The sequence below is a fragment of the Manis pentadactyla genome, chromosome 16 (genome assembly GCF_030020395.1).
Source record: "Manis pentadactyla isolate mManPen7 chromosome 16, mManPen7.hap1, whole genome shotgun sequence".
NCBI lineage: Eukaryota > Metazoa > Chordata > Mammalia > Pholidota > Manidae > Manis > Manis pentadactyla.
The window spans coordinates 49,680,284-49,702,853 of NC_080034.1; the positions used below are offsets into that span (position 1 = coordinate 49,680,284).

The 22,570-nt window shown below is 41.0% G+C and overlaps 1 protein-coding gene, 1 long non-coding RNA gene and 1 pseudogene across 2 annotated transcripts in view; 1 reads left to right on the forward strand and 2 right to left on the reverse strand.

The window, feature by feature from the left end:
* LOC130681376 (uncharacterized) overlaps positions 1-22,570 on the reverse strand; it is a 36,421-nt gene that overhangs the window by 8,868 nt on the left and 4,983 nt on the right. The window lies entirely within an intron of this gene.
* Positions 1,710-14,813, reverse strand: LOC118912546 (histone H2A.J-like; annotated as a pseudogene).
* LOC118912607 (histone H2B type 1-K) lies at positions 14,998-15,479 on the forward strand. Its single transcript, XM_036885956.2, has one exon. The coding sequence runs from the start codon at positions 15,042-15,044 to the stop codon at positions 15,420-15,422; it is 381 nt and encodes a 126-aa protein (XP_036741851.1). The 5' UTR covers positions 14,998-15,041; the 3' UTR covers positions 15,423-15,479.

The following is a 22,570-nucleotide window of genomic DNA, read 5'->3' on the forward strand; positions in this document are numbered from 1 at the left end:
GCAGCCGAGCCAGCAAATTCCTGAAGGAAGTAAATATCCTTTCCTACTCTTGCTTTTCCATACTTGGATACAGGTTGATTGATAGATGATAGGTAGACAGATAGATGGATAGGTGGATGATAGATGATAGATAAAATTTCCATCTTCATATAGTCTTCATAAAATCTTGCATATTTATATGAGGTATTACAAGGAACACAATGATCTTCCATGGGCCATCTCATTTGATTGTTTTTCAAAACTCTGGGAGGTGCTATATTATTTTAAAGATGAAAAGCCTGATCTTCAGGGATGGCAGGTGGCTCACACCCAATCAGATACTTGGTAAATGGTAGAACTGGAACACAAACCCAAGTAGTTTAGCTCCAGATTCCCATCTTACCAGAACATCTCACTGTACATCTGGGCTGTGCGTGTGTGTGTGTGTATACATACATACATATATATATACACACACACACACACACAAATATATATATATTTATATTGTGTGTGCATACATACAAACCATCTTGTACATACTTACATAGGTATTTCTTAAGACTAAGTCAGTGTCTCCTTCCATGCAGATTTATGAATTCATCAGGTATTTCCTGAGTGACTGGTATATGCCAGGTAACTTCAGGCACCATGCTGTGAGCTGATGATAAAGCAGTGAACCAAACAGGCCCCCAACCCACAGCACACACAGATTTTACAGAGTAGCAGACATCCTTAAAACCTGAACTTGACTGCAGAGGAAACAGCAGAAGGGGCAAAATGGCAGGGAGATTGGGTGTGTTTTCTTACTTCTATGTGAGGAGGGCAGGAAATGCCCATTTGACCAGGGAAGTATCTTAGGCAGGTAATTAATGAAACTGCCTTCCTCCCTCTTTGCACTATCTTGCATTTCCTCATGCCAGGCTGGAATTTGGTGAATCTACTCCTATTACAATATATTATATATAACTCTCACAACAGAAATAGTGTTGAAATTGAGTAAATTTGTGTTTTTCTTTAGAGCTCCGAATAATTCATACAAGGTTTTTTTTTTCATTCTCATAGTTACTTAAGGTAAGTATTACCTCCATTTTACAGATGAAGAAAGTAAGCTTCAAAATCATTAACCTAAGGTCACAGAGTTTTTAAGGGAAAGAAATTTTAACTCAACTTGAATGACTTGAACTTCTGTTCCTTTTCCACCATCCCAGCAGAATATGAGATTAATTTCAATTTTGCTGTAAAGCGCGGTTTATTATTCCAGAATTGTTTTATGTGCCTATTAACAGGGGACAGGTTATGTAATCTATAATGCATCCACACAGTACAAGATTACGTGACAGTGTGTAGGAAAGCTCCCTGTGTATTCCTATCAGGAAAATTCTCCAAGAAAATAGCAAGTGCAAAGTAGTGTATACAGTTTGCTACCTTTTAAGAACGAAAGCAGGTAGAGATAAAGCACACATTCATTCTTGACTCACATCTGCAAGAATTAACAATGGGCAGATACACAAGAAAAATAATGATTACTGAGGGAACAGTGGACTAATCCTGTGGAGGAGTGGATTCTCAATATTGACCTTGTTATTTCTATTTGTTTGAACCCTCTGAATGTATTATTTATTCAAAACATTAGACACGTTTTTCACTAAAGAAAGCTTCCCCTCAGTAATATTCTTTCTCTTCTTTAATCCCCTCATCCCCAGGGCACATGTGTACACACAAAGAAATAAACCCAGAGCAAGTTTATTAATAGGAAAACATTTGCAGGTGCGGAATCTGTCAGTGGTATCAGAACACTGACATCATCCATCCAGTTATTTCTGAGAATTGAGGAGTTTGACAGATACTCTGAATTCAAGCATCTCTTCAAAGTGAGAAACTTTTGAAACCTAAGGAGGGAGAAGAAACCAGTCAGTGTATTTGAGGACCTCTTTCTTAGCCTTCCTCAACACATGCAGATAAACTTACAGACCCATTTCCTTCTCATAATGAATTAGATTTTCTCTGGGTATCAGCCCTTCTCAATTCTTCCCACAAAAACTGCCAATGGTAAGGATCCAGCTCCCTGGGCAAGATGCTCCAAAGTTGCTCTTCAAATAGTATTGCCAGATTTGGCAAATAAAAATGCAAAATGCCTAGTTAAATCTGAATTTCAGATAAACAACTATTTTTGCTTTAGTATATTGTAGTATGCTTCATGCAATATTTCAGGGCATATACTTATTCTAAAGCAATTATTTGTTGCTTATCTGAAATGCAAATTTAACTGAGCATCCAATATTTTATCTGACAACCGTATCTTTAGATGCTACCTGGGGAAGTTGGTTAATTGCACTTGAACACATTAGCCCAGAGGAACAAGAAGTACTACCAACAAGCTCAGTGCTACCAACAGAAGTTAATGCAATGGTAGACATGTTCTAGATCTTTGCTATCCAACACAGTAGCAACTAGCAACTTGAAAAGTGATTAGTGCATCTGAATGCCTGAAATTTTTATTTAATTATTCTATTTAAATTTAAAATTTCATATGTTGCTAGTGGCTCCTGTACTGGACAGAGCAGCTCTGGAACCAGTCATGCATGCCTGCAATATAACAAGTTATAAGAAATACATATTTGGTCATTCAGATGACCAAACATATATTTCCCAGGTGTATTTCATCTTCATCCACAGTTCCTGAAAACACTGCAGTCTTAAAGGTGATATGGGTGTCTTGCATGTTAATGAGAGACTTTTGGTTTCCCACCCACAGGAAAGGGCTGGAGGCTGAATCAGTCAATGGACAATAATTTAGGCAATCATGACTATGCAATGAAGCCTTCACAAAAATCCCCTGAGAAAAGCTTATCACTCTGCTAATATTGGATCTTGCTTTTCAGACAGGGAGAGCTTCTATGCTTGGAAAACCAAACCACCTCCACATGCCATGGAGCCAGGCCCTAAGCTCCAGAAGGATAGAAGCCCCATTTTTGGGGACCTTGCCCTTTGTATCTCTTTATCTGTTAATTTGTATCATTTATGGTATCCTTTATTAAAATGGTAAACATGTTTTCCTGAGTTCTGTGAGTTACTCTAGCAAATTAAGCAAACCTAAGTGGGAGGTTGTGGGAGCCTCCGATCTGTAGCCAGTAGGTCAGAAGCACAGGTAACTGCCTGGGGCTTGCAACCAATGCTTGGAGTCTGGAGTGGAGGGCAGTCTTGCAGGCCAGAGCTCTTAACCCAGAATTGAGTTCTCCAACACCCTGCTGGTATTCAAGAATTGCTTGGTGTTATGTGTGGGAAGACCCCCTCCCATATACTTACATATACTTAATGCACATTGGAATTGGGTCTGGGAACCTGAAAAGAGTTATACTACTATTACTGCTGTGTATAATATTGTTATTGTTTTATATGTATGTAGCAAAACACACCCTCACAATCTCCCTCCAAATTTAGCAACTGGGAGTTAAGATCAAAGAGTGGCTAAAATGGTACATAACCAAGCCATCAACTCACAAGCCACTGCAGCATCGTGATTATTCCATTTCTGTACAGATACGCTTTTTTACCCATGTATTCCTTCTGAGTATTCACTGAAGATCTACCACATGTGGAGGATGTGAAGTGCCAGGATATAGAGATGAATGTGATAGAATGCTCAAACAAACACACCCTGTAATGAATGTTAACTAAATGATCCCAGCATTAGGATGTAAAAGTCAGCAAGGTACACTATCAGCAGAACAAAAAAGCATCCTACAGTATGGGAGAATATATTTGTAAATGACATATCTGACAAGGGGTTAACATCCAAAATATATAAAGAACTCATATGCCTCAACATCCAAAAAGCAAACAACCCTATTAAAAAAATGGGTGGAGGATATGAACAGACAATTCTCCAAAGAAGAAATTCTGATGGCCAACAGGCACATGAAAAGAAGCTCCACATCGCTAATTATCAAGGAAATGCAAATTAAAACCACAATGAGATATCATCTCATGCCAGTTAGGATGGCCAACATAGAAAAGAATAGGAACAACAAATGCTGATGAGGATGTGGAGAAAGCGGAATCCTCCTACACTGCTGGTGGGAATATAAACTAGTTCAACCATTGTGAAAAGCAGTATGACAGTTCCTCAAGAAACTTAAAATAGAAATACCATTTGACCCAGGAATTTCACTCCTAGGAATTTACCCTAAGAATGCAGTTTCCCAGTCTCAAAAAGATATATGCACCCCTATGTTTATTGCAGCACTATTTACAATAGCCAAGAAATGGAAACAACCTAAGTGCCCATCAGTAGATGAATGGATAAAGAAGATGTGGTACATATACACAATGGAGTATTATTCAGCCATAAGAAGAAAACAGGTATTACCATTTGCAACAACATGGATGGAGCTAGAGAATATTATGCTCAGTGAAATAAGCCAGGTGGAAAGACAAGTACCAAATGATTTCACTCATCTGTGGAGCATAAGAACAGAGCAAAAACTGAAGGAACAAAACAGCAGCAGACTCACAGAACCCAAGAATGGACTAACAGTTTACCAAAGGGAAAGGGACTGGGGTAGGGGGGAAGAGAGGGAGAAGGGGAATAAGGGACATTATGATTAGCAGACATAATGTAGTGGGGGGGCAGGGGCAGTATAGCACAGAGAAGACAAGTAGTGATTCTATAGCATCTTACTGCACTGATGGACAGTGACTGTAATGGGGTATGTGGTGGGGACTTGATAATGGGGGGAATCTAGTAACCATGATGTTGCTAATGCAAATGCACTAAAACCAGGCTAGATACTCTGGAAATGTTACAGTTTTAGCCACAGTAGCCTCAGTTGGTTTCTAGCCCTTAAGCTTGTCTCCATCTACCACACTTCAAGGGTCCTGGGGAAGACCATTTAAATTGGGACAAGTTGATGAGAATGATAAAACCCAGGCCTTCCAATTACTGAAGGCACCTGGGCACCAGGGACAAAAGTTGATCTCAGGGATTTACTGAGATGTGAGACTAAGACAGAATCATTATTTAGTTATATAGGGCATTCTAAACCAAGCAGTTTGGCACAATATCACCAATTATAATATACCTTTTTAAATCAACAAATAAAATCTATATACCAATATCCTTTTTTTTACTCAGTCATACACTCACTTCCTTTTTTAAACGTATCACTTGAACTTTTTTCTAAGTATGATTGTGGGTAAAATTGTAACATTCCCAGAGTATCTCGCATATCTAAAGTATATCTTTAGTGCATTTGCATATCATCAGGGGTGGAGAGACATTCATCTCCATGTCAATGGGTAATTACCTGGGCAACCAAGGGTATGTCTGAACCTGAGAGTTTAAGGGGGTGGGGCTGGCCTGCTTCCTGACTTGCTTCCTTCCCGAGCAGTGGACAGAGATGGCACTGGACTGCAGTTTGTAAGCAATAAACGGGTTTTAAACTTTATTTCTCCCTTTGACTGATTTCGGTTTTTAGAGGTATTTTGACCCGGGATATCCTTTTCCCGGACTTACAGCTACTGAGTTTATTGTCCACTAGAGAATTTTCCGAAGAAGTGAATAGGGCTTTTGGATAGAAACAGTGACATTTCAAAGTGGAAGGTAAAAAAGCATGTTAGGACAGAGGTTTGAATGTCCTCTACTTGAGATCAGTTTCTTAGCAGTAACTCTTAGGTAAGAGCTGGTCAATTGGCACATTCTCTGCTTCTTTGAAACTCCCCAAATAAGCTATCAATGTATATTGGATTATCAGGAGGGATTTTCCACTGAAAAGAGATGTTATTAGCAGCCTGTTAAGCTGGTGTCTAACTACAGTCTTCTCTGGTAATAAACTGACCCTCTAGAGCAAAATAATGGCCCAGCCAGTAACTCAGCTCAACATTTACTCAGTGTTCAGTTTTCAAGTGTTCATGCTGGGGTCTATGCTGACTATCAACAACTTGACAAGGTGTGGGCCTTGACCTGAAGGAGTCTTGTTGAAGATGAAACAAAATTAACCCAATGCAGAATTTACTATTAAGTAATCAGAAACAAAGTTTTGTTATTGGAACTCAGATGCAAAAATTCAAGTCTTCTTTAACCCCTTTCTTCACTTAACCTCAATAAAACATGTTATCAAGTCCTGAAGCTCTCTACTAAATAAACCATCTCCCCACTTGTCCTCTTTTCTCACACTAAATCAAAACCATATTTGGAGGAGGAGTCAAGATGGCTGCATGAGTAGAGCAGCAGAAATCTCCCAAAACCATACATATTTTTGAAAATACTACAAATACAACTATTCCTAAAAGAGAGACCAGAAGACACAGGACAACAGCCAGACTACATCTACATCTCTGAGAACCCAGTGCCTCACGAAGGGGGTAAGATACAAACTGTGGCCCAGTGGGACCCGAGCGCCCATCACCCCAGCTCCCGGCGGGAGGAGAGAAGTCAGAGCGGTGAGGGAGAGGGAGCCTAGGACTGCTAAATACCCAGCCCTAGCCATCCGCACCGGGAGCACAGACACACAGTACGTGGTGTGCTGGATACTAGGGAAACAGGACAGTAAAATCTGTGAGCAGGTCCCCACAGCCGGCGCCCCTGGGACAAAAGCAAAGTGAGTGCGTTTTGAAAGTCTTAAAGGGACAAAGGCCTCACAGCTGGACAGAAGCATCCCGGCACACTCAGCCCAACAGCTGGGAATTCTGGGGATCTCCAGGCGACCTAACCCCCCGGGCAGCAGCGAAGCTGGGAGGCCCCTCAGGTTGATAAACAGCCTCCCGCCGGTTCCCCCTATGGTGCGGCCCCGCCATAGCAGAGCAGCAGCCTGAGGCTGGCCATGCCCACAGCAGCCGGGCAAGAAACAGAGACCCCGTGTGCATGGAGTTGCCCAGCACAAGCCGCTAGGGGTCACCGTTCTCACAGGAGAGGAAGGCCACAAACTAACAGGAAGGATGTTCTCTCAGCTGACACATATGACAACTCCCCACAACTACCCCTATTGCCATGAAAAGGCAGAATAATTTGATCCAGACCAGAATCACACAGACATCCTCCCCTGAGAGGGAACCTGGGGAGATAGACTTAACTAATCCTGAAAAAGAATTCAAAATAAAGGTTACAACCATGCTATTGGAACTGCAGAGAAAAATGCAAGAACTAACCAACAAAGTAGGGAGGGAGAGTAGTGAAATAAAACAATCTCTGAAAGGACTTAAAAGCAGAATGGATGAGATGCAAGAGGCCATGAATGGAATGGAAACCAGAGAACAGGAATGTAGAGAAGCTGACACAGAGAGAGATAAAAGGATCTCCAGAAATGAAACAATATTAAGAGAACTGTGTGATCAATCCAAAAGGAACAATATCCACATTACAGGGGTATCAGAAGAAGAAGAGAGAGAAAAAGGGATAGAAAGTGTATTTGAAGAAATAATTGCTGAAAACTTCCCCAAACTGGGGGAGGAAATACTCGCTCAGACCACGGAAGCACACAGAACTCCCAACAGAAGGGACCCAAGGAGGACAACACCAAGACACATAATAATTAAAATGGCAAAGATTAAGGACAACGACAGAGTAATAAAGGCAGCTAGAGAGGAAAAGGTCACCTACAAAGGAAAACTCATCAGGCAATCATCAGACTTCTCAACAGACACTTTACAGGCCAGAAGAGAATGGCATGATATATTCAATGCAATGAAACAGAAGGGCCTTGAACCAAGGAGACTGTACTCAACACGATTATCATTTAAATATGAAGGAGGAATTAAACAGTTCCCAGACAAGCAAAAGTTGAGAGAATTTGCCTCCCACAAATCACCTCTACAGGGCATTTTAGAGGGACTATTCTAAATGGGAGCATACCTAAGGCTAAATAGATGTCACCAGAAAAAAATCACAGCAAAGAAAGCAGACCAACCAAATACTAACTAAAGGCAAAAAATAAAATCAACTACTCACAAAAGCAGTCAAAGGAAATACAAAAGACCACAGAATAAAACATCCAACATATAAAGAATGGAGGAGGAGGAATAAGAAGGGAGAGAAATAAAGAAACATCAGACAGTGTTTATAATAGCTCAATAAGTGAGTTAAGTTAGACAGTAAGATAGTAAAGAAGCTAATCTTAACCTTTGGTAACCACGAATCTAAAGCCTACAATGGCAGTAAGTACGTATCATTCAATAATAACCCTAAATGTAAATGGACTGAATGCACCAATCAAAAGACACACAGTAGTAGAATGGATAAAAAAGCAAGACCCATCTATATGCTGCTTACAAGAGACTCACCTCAAACCCAAAGACATACACAGACTGAAAGTCAAGGGATGGAAAAAGATATTTCATGCAAACAAAAGGGAGAAAAAAGCAGGTGTTGCAGTACTGGTATCAGACAAAATAGACTTCAAAAGAAAGAAAATCACAAGAGATAAAGAAGGACATTACATAATGATAAAGGGGTCAATCCAACAAGAGGATATAACCATTATAAATATATACGCATCCAATACAGAAGCACCAGCATATGTGAAACAAATACTAACAGAATTAAAGGAGGAAATAGAATGCAATGCATTCATTTTAGGAGACTTCAACACGCCACTCACTCCAAAGGATAGATCCACCAGACAGAAAATAAGGACACAGAGGCACTGAACAACACACTAGAACAGATGGACCTAATAGACATCTACAGAACTCTACATCCAAAAGCAACAAGATACACTTTCTTCTCAAGTGCACATGGAACATTCTCCAGAATAGACCACATACTAGGCCATAAAAAGAGCCTCAGTAAATTCAAAAAGACTGAAATTCTACCAAACAACTTTTCAGACCACAAAAGTATAAAACTAGAAATAAATTGTACAAAGAAAACAAAAAGACTCACAAACACATGGAGGCTTAACAACATGTTCTTAAATAATCAATGGATCAGCAACCAAATTAAAATAGAGATCAAGCAATATATGGAAACAAATGACAACAACAACACAAAGCCCCAACGTCTGTGGGATGCAGCAAAAGCAGTCTTAAGAGGAAAGTATATAGCAATCCAGGCATATTTAAAGAAGAAAGAACAATCACAAATGAATATTCTAAAGTCAAAATTATCGAAATTGGAAAAAGAAGAACAAATGAGGCCTAAACTCAGCAGAAGGAGGGACATAATAAATATCAGAGAAGAAATAAATTAAATTGAGAAAAATAAAACAATAGAAAAAAATCAATGAAACCAAGAGCTGGTTCTTTGAGAAAATAAACAAAATAGATAAGCCTCTAGCCAGACTTATTAAGAGAAAAAGAGAATCAACACACATCAACAGAATCAGAAACAAGAAAGGAAAAATCATGACAGACCCCACAGAAAAACAAAGAATTATTAGAGAATACTATGAAAACCTATATGCTAACAAGCAAGAAAACCTAGAAAAAATGGACAACTTCCTAGAAAAATACAACCTTCCAAGACTGACCCAGAAAGAAACAGAAAATCTAAACAGACCAATTACCAGCAACGAAATTGAAGTGGTAATCAAAAAAATAACCAAGAACAAAACCCCCGGGCTAGATGGATTTACTGCAGCATTTTATCAGATATACAGAGAAGACATAATACCCATCCTCCTTTAAGTTTTCCAAAAAATAGAAGAGGAGGGAATACTCCCAAACTCATTCTATGAAGCCAACATCACCCTAATACCAAAACCAGGCAAAGACTCCATCAAAAAAGAAAATTATAGACCAATATCCCTGATAAACATAGATGCAAAAATACTCAACAAAATATTAGCAAACCAAATTCAAAAATGCATCAAAAGGATCATACACCATGACCAAGTGGGATTCATCCCAGGGATGCAAGGATGGTACAACATTCAAAAATCCATCAACATCATCCACCACATAAAAAGAAGGACAAAAACCACATGATCATCACCATAGATGCTGAAAAAGCATTCAACAAAATTCAACATCCATTCATGATAAAATCTCTCAACAAAATTGGTATAGAGGGCAAGTACCTCAATATAATAAAGGCCATATATAATAAACCCATAGCCAACATCATACTGAACAGAGAGAAGCTGAAAGCTTTTCCTCTGATATCGGGAAAATACAGGGATGCCCACTCTCCCTACTGTTATTGAACATAGTACTGGAGGTCCTAGCCACAGCAATTAGACAAAACAAAGAAATACAAGGAATCAAGATTGGTAAAGAAGTCAAACAGTCACTATTTGCAGAGGACATGATATTGTACATAAAAAATCGTAAAGATTCCACTCCAAAACTACCAGAACTGATATCGGAATTGGGCAACATTGCAGGACACAAAATTAATACAGAGATATTCGTGGCTTTCCGATACACTAACAATGAACTAATAGAAAGAGAAATCAGGAAAACAATTCTATTCACAATGTCATCAAAAAGAATAAAATACCTAGGAATAAACCTAACCAAGGAAATGAAAGACCTATACCCTGAAAACTACAGGACACTCTTAAGAGAAATTAAAGAGGACACTAACAAATGGAAACTCATCCCATGCTCTTGCCTAGGAAGAATTAATCTAGTCAAAATGGCCATCCTGCCCAAAGCAATCTACAGATTCAATGCAATCACTGTCAAATTACCAACAGCATTCTTCAATGAACTGGAACAAATAGTTCAAAAATTCATATGAAACCACCAAAGACCCCAAATACCCAAAGCAATCCTGAGAAGGAAGAATAAAGTGGAGGGGATCTTGCTCCCCAACTTCAAGCTCTACTACAAAGCCACAGTAATCAAGACAATTTGGTACTGGCACAAGAACAGACTCACAGACCAGTGGAACAGAATAGAGAGTCCAGACATTAACCCAAACATATATGGTCAATTAATATATGATAAAGGAGCTGTGGGCATACAATGGGGAAAAGACAGCGTCTTCAACAGTTGGAGCTGGCAAAACTGGACAGTTACATGTAAGAGAATGAAACTGGACCATTGTCTGACCCCACACACAAAAGTAAATTCGAAATGGATCAAAGACCTGAATGTAAGTCATAAATCATAAAAGTCTTAGAAAAAACATAGGCAAAAATCTCTTGGGACATCAACATGAGCGACTTCTTCATGAACATATCTCCCCGGGCAAGGGAAACAAAAGCAGAAATGAACAAGTGGGACTATATCAAGCTGAAAAGCTCTGTACAGCAAAGGACACCATCAATAAAACAAAAAGGTACCCTACAGTATGGGAGAATATACTCATAAATGACAGATCGGATAAAGGGTTGACATCCAAAGTATATAAAGAGCTCACACACCTCAACAAACAAAAAGCAAATAATCCAATTAAAAAATGGGCAGAGGAGCTGAACAGACAGTTCTCCAAAGAAGAAATCCAGATGGCCAACAGACACATGAAAAGATGCTCCACATCGCTTGTCATCAGAGAAATGCAAATTAAAACCACAATGAGATATCACCTCACACCAGTAAGGATCGCCACCATTCAAAAGACAACAACAAATGTTGACAAGGTTGTGGAGAAAGGGGAACCCTCCTACACTGCTGGTGGGAATGCAAATTAGTTCAACCAATGTGGAAAGCAATATGGAGGTTCCTCAGAAAGCTCAAAATAGACATACCATTTGCTCCAGGAATTCTACTTCTAGGAATTTACCCTAAGAATACAGCAGCCCAGTTTGAAAAAGACAGATGCGCCCCTATGTTTATCGCAGCACTATCTACAATTGCCAAGAAATGGGAGCAAACTAAGTGCCCATCAGTAGAGGAATGAATAAAGAAGAGGTGGTATATATATATACAATGGAATATTATTCAGCCATAAGAAGAAAACAAATCCTACCATTTGCAACAACATGGATGGAGCTAGAGGGTATTATGCTCAGTGAAATAAGCCAGGTGGACAAAGACAAGTACCAAATGATTTCACTCATATGTGGAGTATAAGAACAAAGAAAAACTGAAGGAACAAAACAGCAGCAGAATCACAGAACCCAAGAATGGACTAACAGTTTACCAAAGGGAAAGGGACTGGGGAGGATGGGTGGGAAGGGAGGGATAAGGGCGGGGAAAAAGAAAGGGGCATTATGATTAGCATGTACAATGTGGTGGGGGGAGCATGGGGAGGGCTGTGCAACACAGAGAAGACAAGTAGTGATTGTACAGCATCTTACTATGCTGATGGACAGTTACTGTAATGGGGTTTTTGGGCGGGACTTGGTGAAGGGGGGAGCCTAGTAAACATAATGTTCTTCATGTAATTGTAGATTAATAATACCAAAAAAAAAAGCATATTCATCCTTTTCTCTGGGTTTACAGTGGTAACACATTGTCAAGATTCACCTCCTCTTTTTATGTAGGTACTGTGGAGATAGATCACCTCTCCTGCTTCCCCTTAATTCTTCAGAGTTTAGGATGCAATTAGTAATATTCTAATATGTGAACGGAGTATTGAGTTTTTACAGGTCTCATTATCCCGACAATAGTCTATCTAAAGGAGCAGGGGCTATGGAAGCCAGTGGTTAAAATCCCTGGCTCCCTGACCTTGGGACTTAAGACAAGCTGTTTATGCTCTGTGCTTCTTTCCTCACCTTGACAATCGCGATAGGCATAGTACTTACCTCTGATTGCTAGGTTAAATGAGTTGATACACCGGAAGTACGTGGCCATGTGACTGACAGTAAGGGCTTGATGTTAGCCACGACTCGAACACTCTAATTTCAGAACCCGCAGTGCCGAACCCCTTCTTTTCATCAGTGTGAACAAAGGCACACACGAAGAAATGGAGGCAGGGAGAAGTTAAGCACCTACCCGGAGATCACACACGTAGTAAGCGTTGGCAACCTGGAAAGTTAATGAAAAGGACCCCAAGCGTCATATAAAGCAATCCTGACATAGATCGGATCAAGGTTCTCCAACATAGAAGAAATGCTGGACGGAAACAACCCGGTCCTCTCAGCTAACCCCAAACCTGGAACGCTGAGGCCCTTCCCGTTTGATGATCCTGCCTGGCTTCCCATTAGAATTACTAAAAACTCTTCAAGAAATTCTAACGTGTGCCCATTAAGCCCTCCCTCCACCGCCCCCGCCCGGCTCCTCCAGCTCCTTTTGGTAGTGGTTGTGAGGCCGGGGCAGGGGCGGCGAGCAGGGGGTAGGGAGCATCTAGGGAGGAAGACAGTGGAGGCAGCCTCCAGCAGCGCGACGTGTTGATATCTCAAAAGTGGGAGGCGCGTTTGTGGTTACCACCGTCTACTTAATTGTCTCTTCATTCATTCGGATTTGAACGCTCCACACGAACGACTCTACGTAAAATGCTTCAGTGGAGCTCCAGGAGAGTTTAAGACGCTGAAGTCGCTATGCGCCAAGCCATGGCCAAGCTTTGGCTCACTTGGCCTCCTTGCCTGCTCATTCCTCAAAGCAGAAACCGAGTCATCCGTAAAATACACTTGGTGAGACTCAATCCCGGAGTATAAGATCCTAGTTTTGCAGTCCTAGATCGCCATTTTGGGTTTTGGAGTAGCTAAACTATCAGATACCCGTAGCAACTGTTTGGGGGAGACCTGAGACCTTACTCTGATCACCTTTCAGGTTTCGTTGGGAACCTAGGCGTTTGAACCTCCAACTCCAGTTAATTGAATGTAAGGGACTTCTCTAAGTTCGGAACATGAAATGTTTTAACTCATTCGCAATTATATAACGAAGAACTCACCAACCCAACCAATTTACAGATGAACAGTACCAGGTTAGAAACTGACCTCAAACCTCATCTATAAATGGGGGAAAAGCTACAATTCGAGTCTAGCCTGTATTTTGAGCTTCAGTAAGTCAACTTCGGGGCATCAACTTTCCAGAGGCCCCTTTCAACGTCCAGAGAAGCAGGACGGTACATGCGCTAGGGAACTTGAACTTCTAAAAGTAGGGCAGGGGGGTTGCTTAGTCTAAAATGAGACCTCCAAAAGGGTATAGCCAGGGAGATTAAACTGTCTTACTAGCAGTTTGCCCTCAAGTAAAGCTGAAACCACAATACTAGCCCTGTAGTTAGCCCGTCGTTGGATGTTATCAATTTCCGGACTGTAATAGATAGGTTGCTTCAGTAATGATATAAAGCACGTGTTAATCCATTAAACTTGCAACTTCCTACCGCTTTTACATTTTTTGCCAACATTTGGGGCTTTTTCCCCAAAGAAAAACTTATCTTACGGTGGCAAAGAACTTACCCGTGTCATTCTTACCCTACGAGTGAGCCAGCTCTTTTGAAATGGTGGGGGGGGCTCTGAAAAGAGCCTTTGGGTTTGAACTCGCTTCCGGAAACTGGAGATGCCTGTCAAAATCACTTGCCCTTGGCCTTGTGGTGGCTCTCGGTCTTCTTGGGCAGCAGCACGGCCTGGATGTTGGGCAGGACGCCGCCCTGAGCGATGGTCACGCGGCCCAGCAGCTTGTTGAGCTCCTCGTCATTGCGGATGGCCAGCTGCAGATGACGCGGGATGATGCGCGTCTTCTTGTTGTCGCGGGCCGCGTTGCCCGCCAGCTCCAGGATCTCGGCCGTCAGGTACTCCAGCACCGCCGCCAGGTACACGGGCGCGCCGGCCCCGACCCGCTCGGCGTAGTTGCCCTTGCGGAGCAGACGGTGCACTCGACCTACCGGAAACTGGAGCCCAGCGCGAGACGAACGAGATTTCGCCTTGGCCCGAGCTTTACCCCCTTGCTTACCACGTCCAGACATCGCAAACAAAATGAGCGCCTAAAACAGATGACTATTTGCGAGAACAGATCAAATCCGGAAGTAAGTAAACCGCCGCTGATTTTATAAGCATTTCCTGGGGAGTAAATTCGGTTGTCTGATTGGCTAGTATGAAGAATCAGTAAAGTAGCCAATAGAAAAGCTTTATTTTCATACCTCATTTGCATAGTTCTGCCCATGGGTGACAACCTTGCTATTTGCCTTCCAATTAACTAAGACGTTTTCTGCATCCTTCATTAGCATAAAAGCCCTATAAATAGTAGAAGTCCGCTTCCTCATTTTATTTTGTCTGTGTTGTTTTTATCTTATAATGCCAGAACCAGCCAAATCCGCTCCGGCGCCCAAGAAGGGCTCCAAGAAGGCGGTGACTAAAGCGCAGAAGAAGGACGGCAAGAAGCGTAAGCGCAGCCGTAAGGAGAGCTACTCGGTGTACGTGTACAAGGTGCTCAAGCAGGTCCACCCCGACACCGGCATCTCGTCCAAGGCCATGGGCATCATGAACTCGTTCGTCAACGACATCTTCGAGCGCATCGCGGGCGAGGCGTCGCGCCTGGCGCATTACAACAAGCGCTCGACCATCACCTCCAGGGAGATCCAGACGGCCGTGCGCCTGCTGCTGCCCGGGGAGCTGGCCAAGCACGCTGTGTCCGAGGGCACCAAGGCAGTTACCAAATATACCAGTGCCAAATAGACTCGCCAAGTAAGCGTTTTTACATCTAACCCCAAAGGCTCTTTTAAGAGCCACCCACGTGTCCATTAAGGAGCTGTAATCAAACATTTCGCGTCATTGGAGTTGGGGCATAGTATTGGCACCTCAATTGGAACACGAAATAGATAATGGATTTGATTTGCTCGCTTGATGGCACTAAGGCATTTCAGAGGTGTACAGAAGTTAAGCTAATGTAAGCACTTACTGCTTATTATGCCATGTGCCACGTGTTACTCTGCATTTTGGTGTTATTTCAAAATATGCTGTTGAGTTCCTGTGCTTAAGTCGGTTATCGGTCCGATGTGATCTGAATATGAACTTAAGCTACGTAGGTGGGTCATAGCTTGTTACTATGTTATTTTGTTACTATATTTGTTACTATGTTACATAGTTGCCAGTCTGAAGTAAGAAACTAGTTTAGAAGATGCCTGCTCAAAACGGTCGGTCAACTTGGAAATCTCCAACGAAGGCTGAATTCATGAAAGCAAGTAGTGGGTGGGAAGTAGGAAGGGAAAGAGGAGGGAGGTCGTTGAACTTTGTGTACTGCGTCTCCAAGGGGATCTTCCCTTACCTGACACTCGCAGGCAGGTTGTGGGCTGGGAAACCGTCCCTGAAGCACTCCACTCGTGATCTTTGCTCCAGGCAATATTTTAAGGTGAAAGAAACACTTTCCAATATTTTAGCCAAGTCTAGACCACATTTTCAGCACCTAGAAGTGAAGTGTGCCTTCTCTGTTAAAAGGGAAAGTATAGGAAACACAAGGTATGTTACAGAGACGACAAAGATTTTTGCAATTTTGGGTAAAACGATATGATTTAGATTTCAAAGTTATGTAAGGACCCCAGTAATCTTAAGTCTGCAGTTTTTGTTAACATCTGCGAGGTATACTAAGGAGTGTCGACCTGCATTTGAACTCAGCTGGCTCTGCAATAACTGGTTGCCTAATCTGGAAAAGTTATCTGAGAAATGGTTGTAGCACCTGCGCAATTAAGATGAACGTGCAAATGTAGGACAATGGCAAACGGCTTTGTCACAGCTCCTCAGCCAACAGTACTCCCAACAACTGGTACTGGATTTTTCTTCTGTGTGCCCAGTTATTCTGCTCAAGGACTGATGTTCCAAGCCATGCAGACTACTGCCAGCTGATTAGTGATAATATCTTTTAAAATGTGCAAACAACTTGGCTATTCCCAGGCTGCCCATAAGGTTTTTTCCTTCTCCCCTTTTTCTCATCTGAGTTTTTGGTTTGCTTTTGTCAGATGACATAATTCTATTGTTTGTTTTCCCTTCGGTACAAGTAAAGAGCAGGCTAATCATTAACTCCTTGACCATTTATTTCTAAAGAGTCCACGAAGACATTGTTTACCTGAGTCCTGTCATAGGAATCAATAGAAACGTGTGACCTGAAAATATACCTTGTCCAGTCATGGACACTTTGACTTTTCTGCTTATCTTCCCTCTGGGCTTTCACACTAAAATTTATTGTTGCCCAATTTTGCTTTTTAATTTGGTTCTTATTTTGATTGTACACCGTCCATTGGGTACATATTAGTGGTTTTATGGTCAGATCATTAAGTGATTAGTTGGCGGCAGAGGATGGAATATGGAATCTGCTTCGTCTGTTAATCTTTTTGGTGTTGTTTCTGTTTGGGAATTCTGATATTCACTGGCATCTGAACACAGGATCAAAAGCTGATGTTTTCCTTTCTGGTCTTTGAAATCCAGTGTGCTTGTTTTGTTTGTAATTCAGTGTCTTGCCTCCTTTCAAAACTGTCCTTTGTGTTTACTCATTATGAGGCAAATAGTTGTCAATAATTGCAAAAATAGCATTCCTGCTTCAAATGTAATATGAATATAAATAGCCATCTATAATAACTTTGACCTTAATAAAATGTTAAGCCTAACAAGAGACTTAGGACAAAAATGAAAACAAGAAACCAAATCTGCAGCATGCAATGGCCTGTCTCTGGCTGTGCCAAGGCCTCTAAAGCTTATGATTCAACAATTCCAAATTATGTCCCTTCAGGCATTTTAAATAAGGTTAGAAGGAAAGAGAAGAAATATGTAATTATAAATTGGACTAGTGAATCAGAAAAAAAGGGCTTCCAATACCTATTAAAATCAACATTTAATAGTTTCTAAACCTTAATGTGTCCATTGAGAGGGATATTGCACTGGGAACCAGAAGTTCCTACCAACCTTAGATGGGTATCAGAGAATTTACTCAGTCTTAGCATTGGTGTTCCCTGAGGGATCGGATTGGAATTACATTTGTTTCTTTAACTGATCAGCATAAATCTGGCTGTTTTTACCTACAGTAAATTTTGTTCCAGGTTCACAATTACCTCCACGAACTTGCACAGTGACAGAATATTTTCTGTTTATAAATACAAATAATTTTGAGCAAACTGTCTAACTTGGCAGGAAATTAATAAATTATGATGTAAAACCTTAAATTTTAAATAGCTTATATAAAGACTAAAAAACACATCAAATTAAAATAGGAGACACAAGTCAACAAATTCTCCTGTTTTAAATGTGCTGCCTCTTTAAACTGTAACTCAGCAAAAAAGAAAATTTAACTGAATTTAGTTATTTAGCAGCTTTAGGTAACAGTTACAAGATAATAACTTAAAAAATTTAATTAATGATATGTAATTTTATAGGAAAAACATTTCTATCAAGATAACTTTTTGGACAAATGTGTTGGCTTTATAATTTGCTTTAGAAAAATGGCTTTATATCTTTTTTTTATTATTTTCATAATGTAAAAACTGTTAGCACACTATTCTAGTCTACAAGTCTAGAGTTTCTTTTCATTTTTTTCTTTACTGTCAATGTACAAAGATGTTACAGAATTATTGACTATATCCTAGAGTTTATTTTCTTAAAAAAACTAATTAATTTGAATTTACTAAATTTATTCTACCAGGTTTTCAGATAAGTAAACATCATTTTACTTAAAATTTTACAATTATAAATTACATACTGAACTAAATTAAATCATAATAGTCATTTTAAAAATGGAGTTAGTTTTTATAATGTTATAAATCATAGGGACTCAGTGTGTAAGCTTAAATACTGAATTCATAGTTTAAAGATAACTTAAGAATTTAGATGAATGTTTAAGTGAGTAAATTAATGCCTAATCTTTGTATATCTGGACAATTGGAGGGTACAAAATATGCAACACTAAAAACACTTTGATCTGTGAAAGTCTCTTATTTTTACACAGCTTTTATACTAGATTAACAGGTTGGTGAACATATAGATGTCTTTGGAGAATACAAATAACTATGGTTGTTTTTACCAGTTTATATTTATAAAAGGGTTATGTAATATGTATGTGTAGGCCTTGAGGACCAGGCAGGTCTTGGATTGCCTCCCAGTTTCCTTAAGCCTGTGAGGCAGCACAATTACCTGACTTTTCTAAAGGCTGTTTTTACTACAAACAGCTCTTACTCTACCAAGTACTGTGAGCTACAGGGAAACACAAATGTGCTACAAAATAATGGTATGTTTAGTCTGTTTATTTGTTAAGAAGTTCTTACTGTTTGTTAATGTAGTAAATTCAATTTAATAGGTATTGTCTTATTTATGCTGATAAGGTAAATATACCTTAGAGCTGAAATTAAAGACTTTGAATTTCTCATTATATTGCTCTATGGTTTATTTGCGTATATCTAAGCACATGCACATAAAAGTTTACTCAGATTGGTTAAAAAGCAGACAAAAAACACTCTTAGGAAGAGAAGAATTCAGGATTCAAATGGAACATTTAATATACCATTGTGCCTTTGCCAAGATGTACACTGTTTTGAACAAAAGTACTTCACCTCAAAGCTTGTTATCATCACTTAATGTATTATGTTTTCTAATTAAAATTTTTTGTTTTTTAATTGAATCACCAAGATCAAGTTTATTTTGTATTTTTTTGGAAGTATTTTTTAATTACTTTTTTTTTCCTTCGGTATCAATAATATACAATTACATGAGCAACACTGTGATTACTAGATTCCCCTCCCCTCATGTTTCTGTTGTATTTAAAATGTCACTCTAAAATAAGACTCCAACTATATTATTGTTTTTATATATCCATAATTTACATTCACATCTTAATGTAATAACTGAAAAATACCAGTTTTCTCTAAACTTTATTTTTTACCTACCCTAAATTCGTGCTCTAAGTTCAAATAATTAACCTGGTAAGGTGATTTTTCTACAAAAAAAAACTGTTTCAGCTTTCCGTGATAGCCATCTGTAAGTCCGGGGTGAGGAAATCCCCGGGCAACATACCTCTAAAAACCGAAATCAGTCAAAGGGAGAAATAAAGTTTAAAACCCGTTTATTGCTGATATTATGGCAGTCCAGTATCTTGTCTCTCCCCTACTCTGGAAGACAAGCAAGCAAACCAGCCCTTCCGTTTAAACGCTCAGGTCCAGACACGCCCTTGGTTGCCCAGGTAATTACTCATTGACAAGGAGATGAACTTGTGTTCACCTCTGAGGATATGCTAATGTACTAAAGCCAGGATAATCTGGAAATATTATAATTTTACCACAGGCCACACCTCCAGAAATCTCACTTTACAATCTACTTGTTCCCCTTCTTCTGCAATGGTCCCTGGGAGAGAAAACTGGAGTATTGAGACCAGACTAATTATGTAACAATAGCAACAGCAATGAAATTATGACAATCCTCAAGCCAGAGGATTCAGCTAGGTTCAAAGTCTTACGCAGATTAAGTCCATAGCTCGTCCATTCCACAGGCAGTAGCTGAGGGTTCAGAACAATCATCACGTGGCTGCTGCAGCCACAAGGACTGTAGGAAAAAAATAACCTTAAGGGTGATAAGATACATGTTTTAATGACAAAAGCACAGGCAAATCTTGTCCATCAGGTAGGATACATGCGAGAGTGGTCTTGTGATAAAACAGTGGCAAGAATGGGATCTCATCCTGGTCTAGTATACCAGACTTTCACCCGCCTCCCTGTGGGAGTTACAGATGGGTCAATATATAGGGCTACAGGAGTTACATGCACTGGCCATAAAGACAAAATGAAACTTCCCCGCAAGAAGCTCTTACCTCCTGGACGTTTTAGGTACACTACCATGAACTTTGGGGGCCATTCACCTGTTATGCCAGGAATACACACGAGGCCAGCTTCCAGGCCTTTCCCGCAAGATGCCAGAAGGGCCAGACATCGCTGGTCAATGTGTCGAAATGTTCAGAGCCAAGTCCATTCAACAGTGCCTCCAGGGCTTAATGCAGTAGGGGCTGCAGCAGGATGTTGCTCTGCTGGCCATATCCTGGCTTCAATAGCTCTTCTTAGGTTTGGACGAACAATTGCATACGAGACGCAGAACGGTGTGTGAGAATATCCACAGGGATCAAAGCTCCTTTATGGGGCTTCTCATTCAAACACCACAGGAGTATCCATAGGCAAACTGACCAACCCCATAGACTATTGGTGTCCAACTTCAGGCCAGATTTCAACAAAACATTGTACCTCTCTATCATGCCTACCCTGTAAGGCTGGAGGCACTGGAGGGAGAAGGGCAAGGACAATGCAGGCGGAGCAGAGACAGCACCAAGTAGCTCTGTGCCCTATGGGAAAGGAACAAACAGCTCTTCCTGGATTCCAGTCCCATGACGTGCCAACAAACCGCGGATGCAGACCCCTTCCACCTGGAAAGAGGAGACCTCTGGCTGTCCATCACCTGAGCCAATAAAAAATTCCCCACATACCCCTAGCGTGGCCCACTTCCCCCTCCCTTCCCTGTTCTCTTAAAAACTCCCCACCTCCCCTCCTGGGCACAAACTTCCCCAGCCTGTGTTTCAGACTGGTGAACCTCGCCCGGGAATTGCGCTCAAATAAACGGCCTGGCCCTTTGTTGCCTCTCCTCACCTGCTTATTTCTGCTAGAATTTATCTTACATATAGGCAAACTGACCAACCCCATAGACTATTGGTTTCCAACTTCAGGCCAGATTTCAACAAACCGTTGTACCTCTCTATCATGCCTGCCCCAGTATGATTATACGGTACATGAAATTTCCACTTTATTCCTAATTGCTGTACCTATTCTTGTAACACATGTCCAATAAGTGGGTGCCTTGATTGCTCTCAGTTACCTGTGGCTGACCATAGGCTGCAAAAAGATGCTCCAGACCTCTCTTTGGGGCCTGCACGATGTGCAGGAAAAGCAACCAAAAGTCCAGTAGCTGTGTCCACACAAGTCATGGCATACTGATATCCTTCTGATACGGGCAGATGCAGAGACCCAATATAGTCTATTAGCCACTTGACAAGGGGTATTGACTCACTTACTATTACCCCTGTTGCTGTGGGATTTGGTGTAAGTTCCTCCTGGCACACACAAGGCACTCCTTCTGGGCATTGCTAACTTCTTCAAAGGTCAATGGCAACCTCCACCTACGGACTACAGCCCACATTGTCTTTTGCCTGCCTGCAACAAACAGTGGTGTAGCCATTGGGCCACATCGATAGCAGGCTTTCTTTCTAGCCAGTGAGCCTGGGCCAATGTATCTGCTTCATCATTCCCTGGGGATGCCAAAGGCAAATGGTCAGTCACATGATATACAGTAACAGTCTTAATCTGACCAGAGGCCCATAGGTCTTGCCAAAACTCTTGCCCCCAAAGGGGCCGGTGACCAACCATCCAAGTGGCATGATACCATGTCTGTAGCCATAGGGTCAAGCCCTGATAGATGGCTCAGCTGTCAGTGCAGACAACTATGAGGGAAGGCTTCTGGGTGATCATGAGCAATACACCCAGCAACTCAGCCCATTGGCTACTCTTCCCCTTTTTATCCTCCATTCATATTGTCTCAGTCTTAGGATTGAAAGCCCTCCACTTAAGGGGTTGCTCATAACTGGGGCCATCTGTATACCAAGCATCTTCAGGTATAGGGGCTTTTCCCTCCTGATAAGGAGTCTGGGCTACCAAGGGATGAAAAGCAAGTTCTTCCTGCTTTCCACTGGTAGAGGTCACTGGCCCCAATAAGGGGTGGAGTTCTCCACTTAAGGAGCTAGTAGAGAGGGCACTGCACTGCTGTAATTATGCACCCCATTTGGCCATTGTAGGTGTCTGTTCCATGCCACTCCG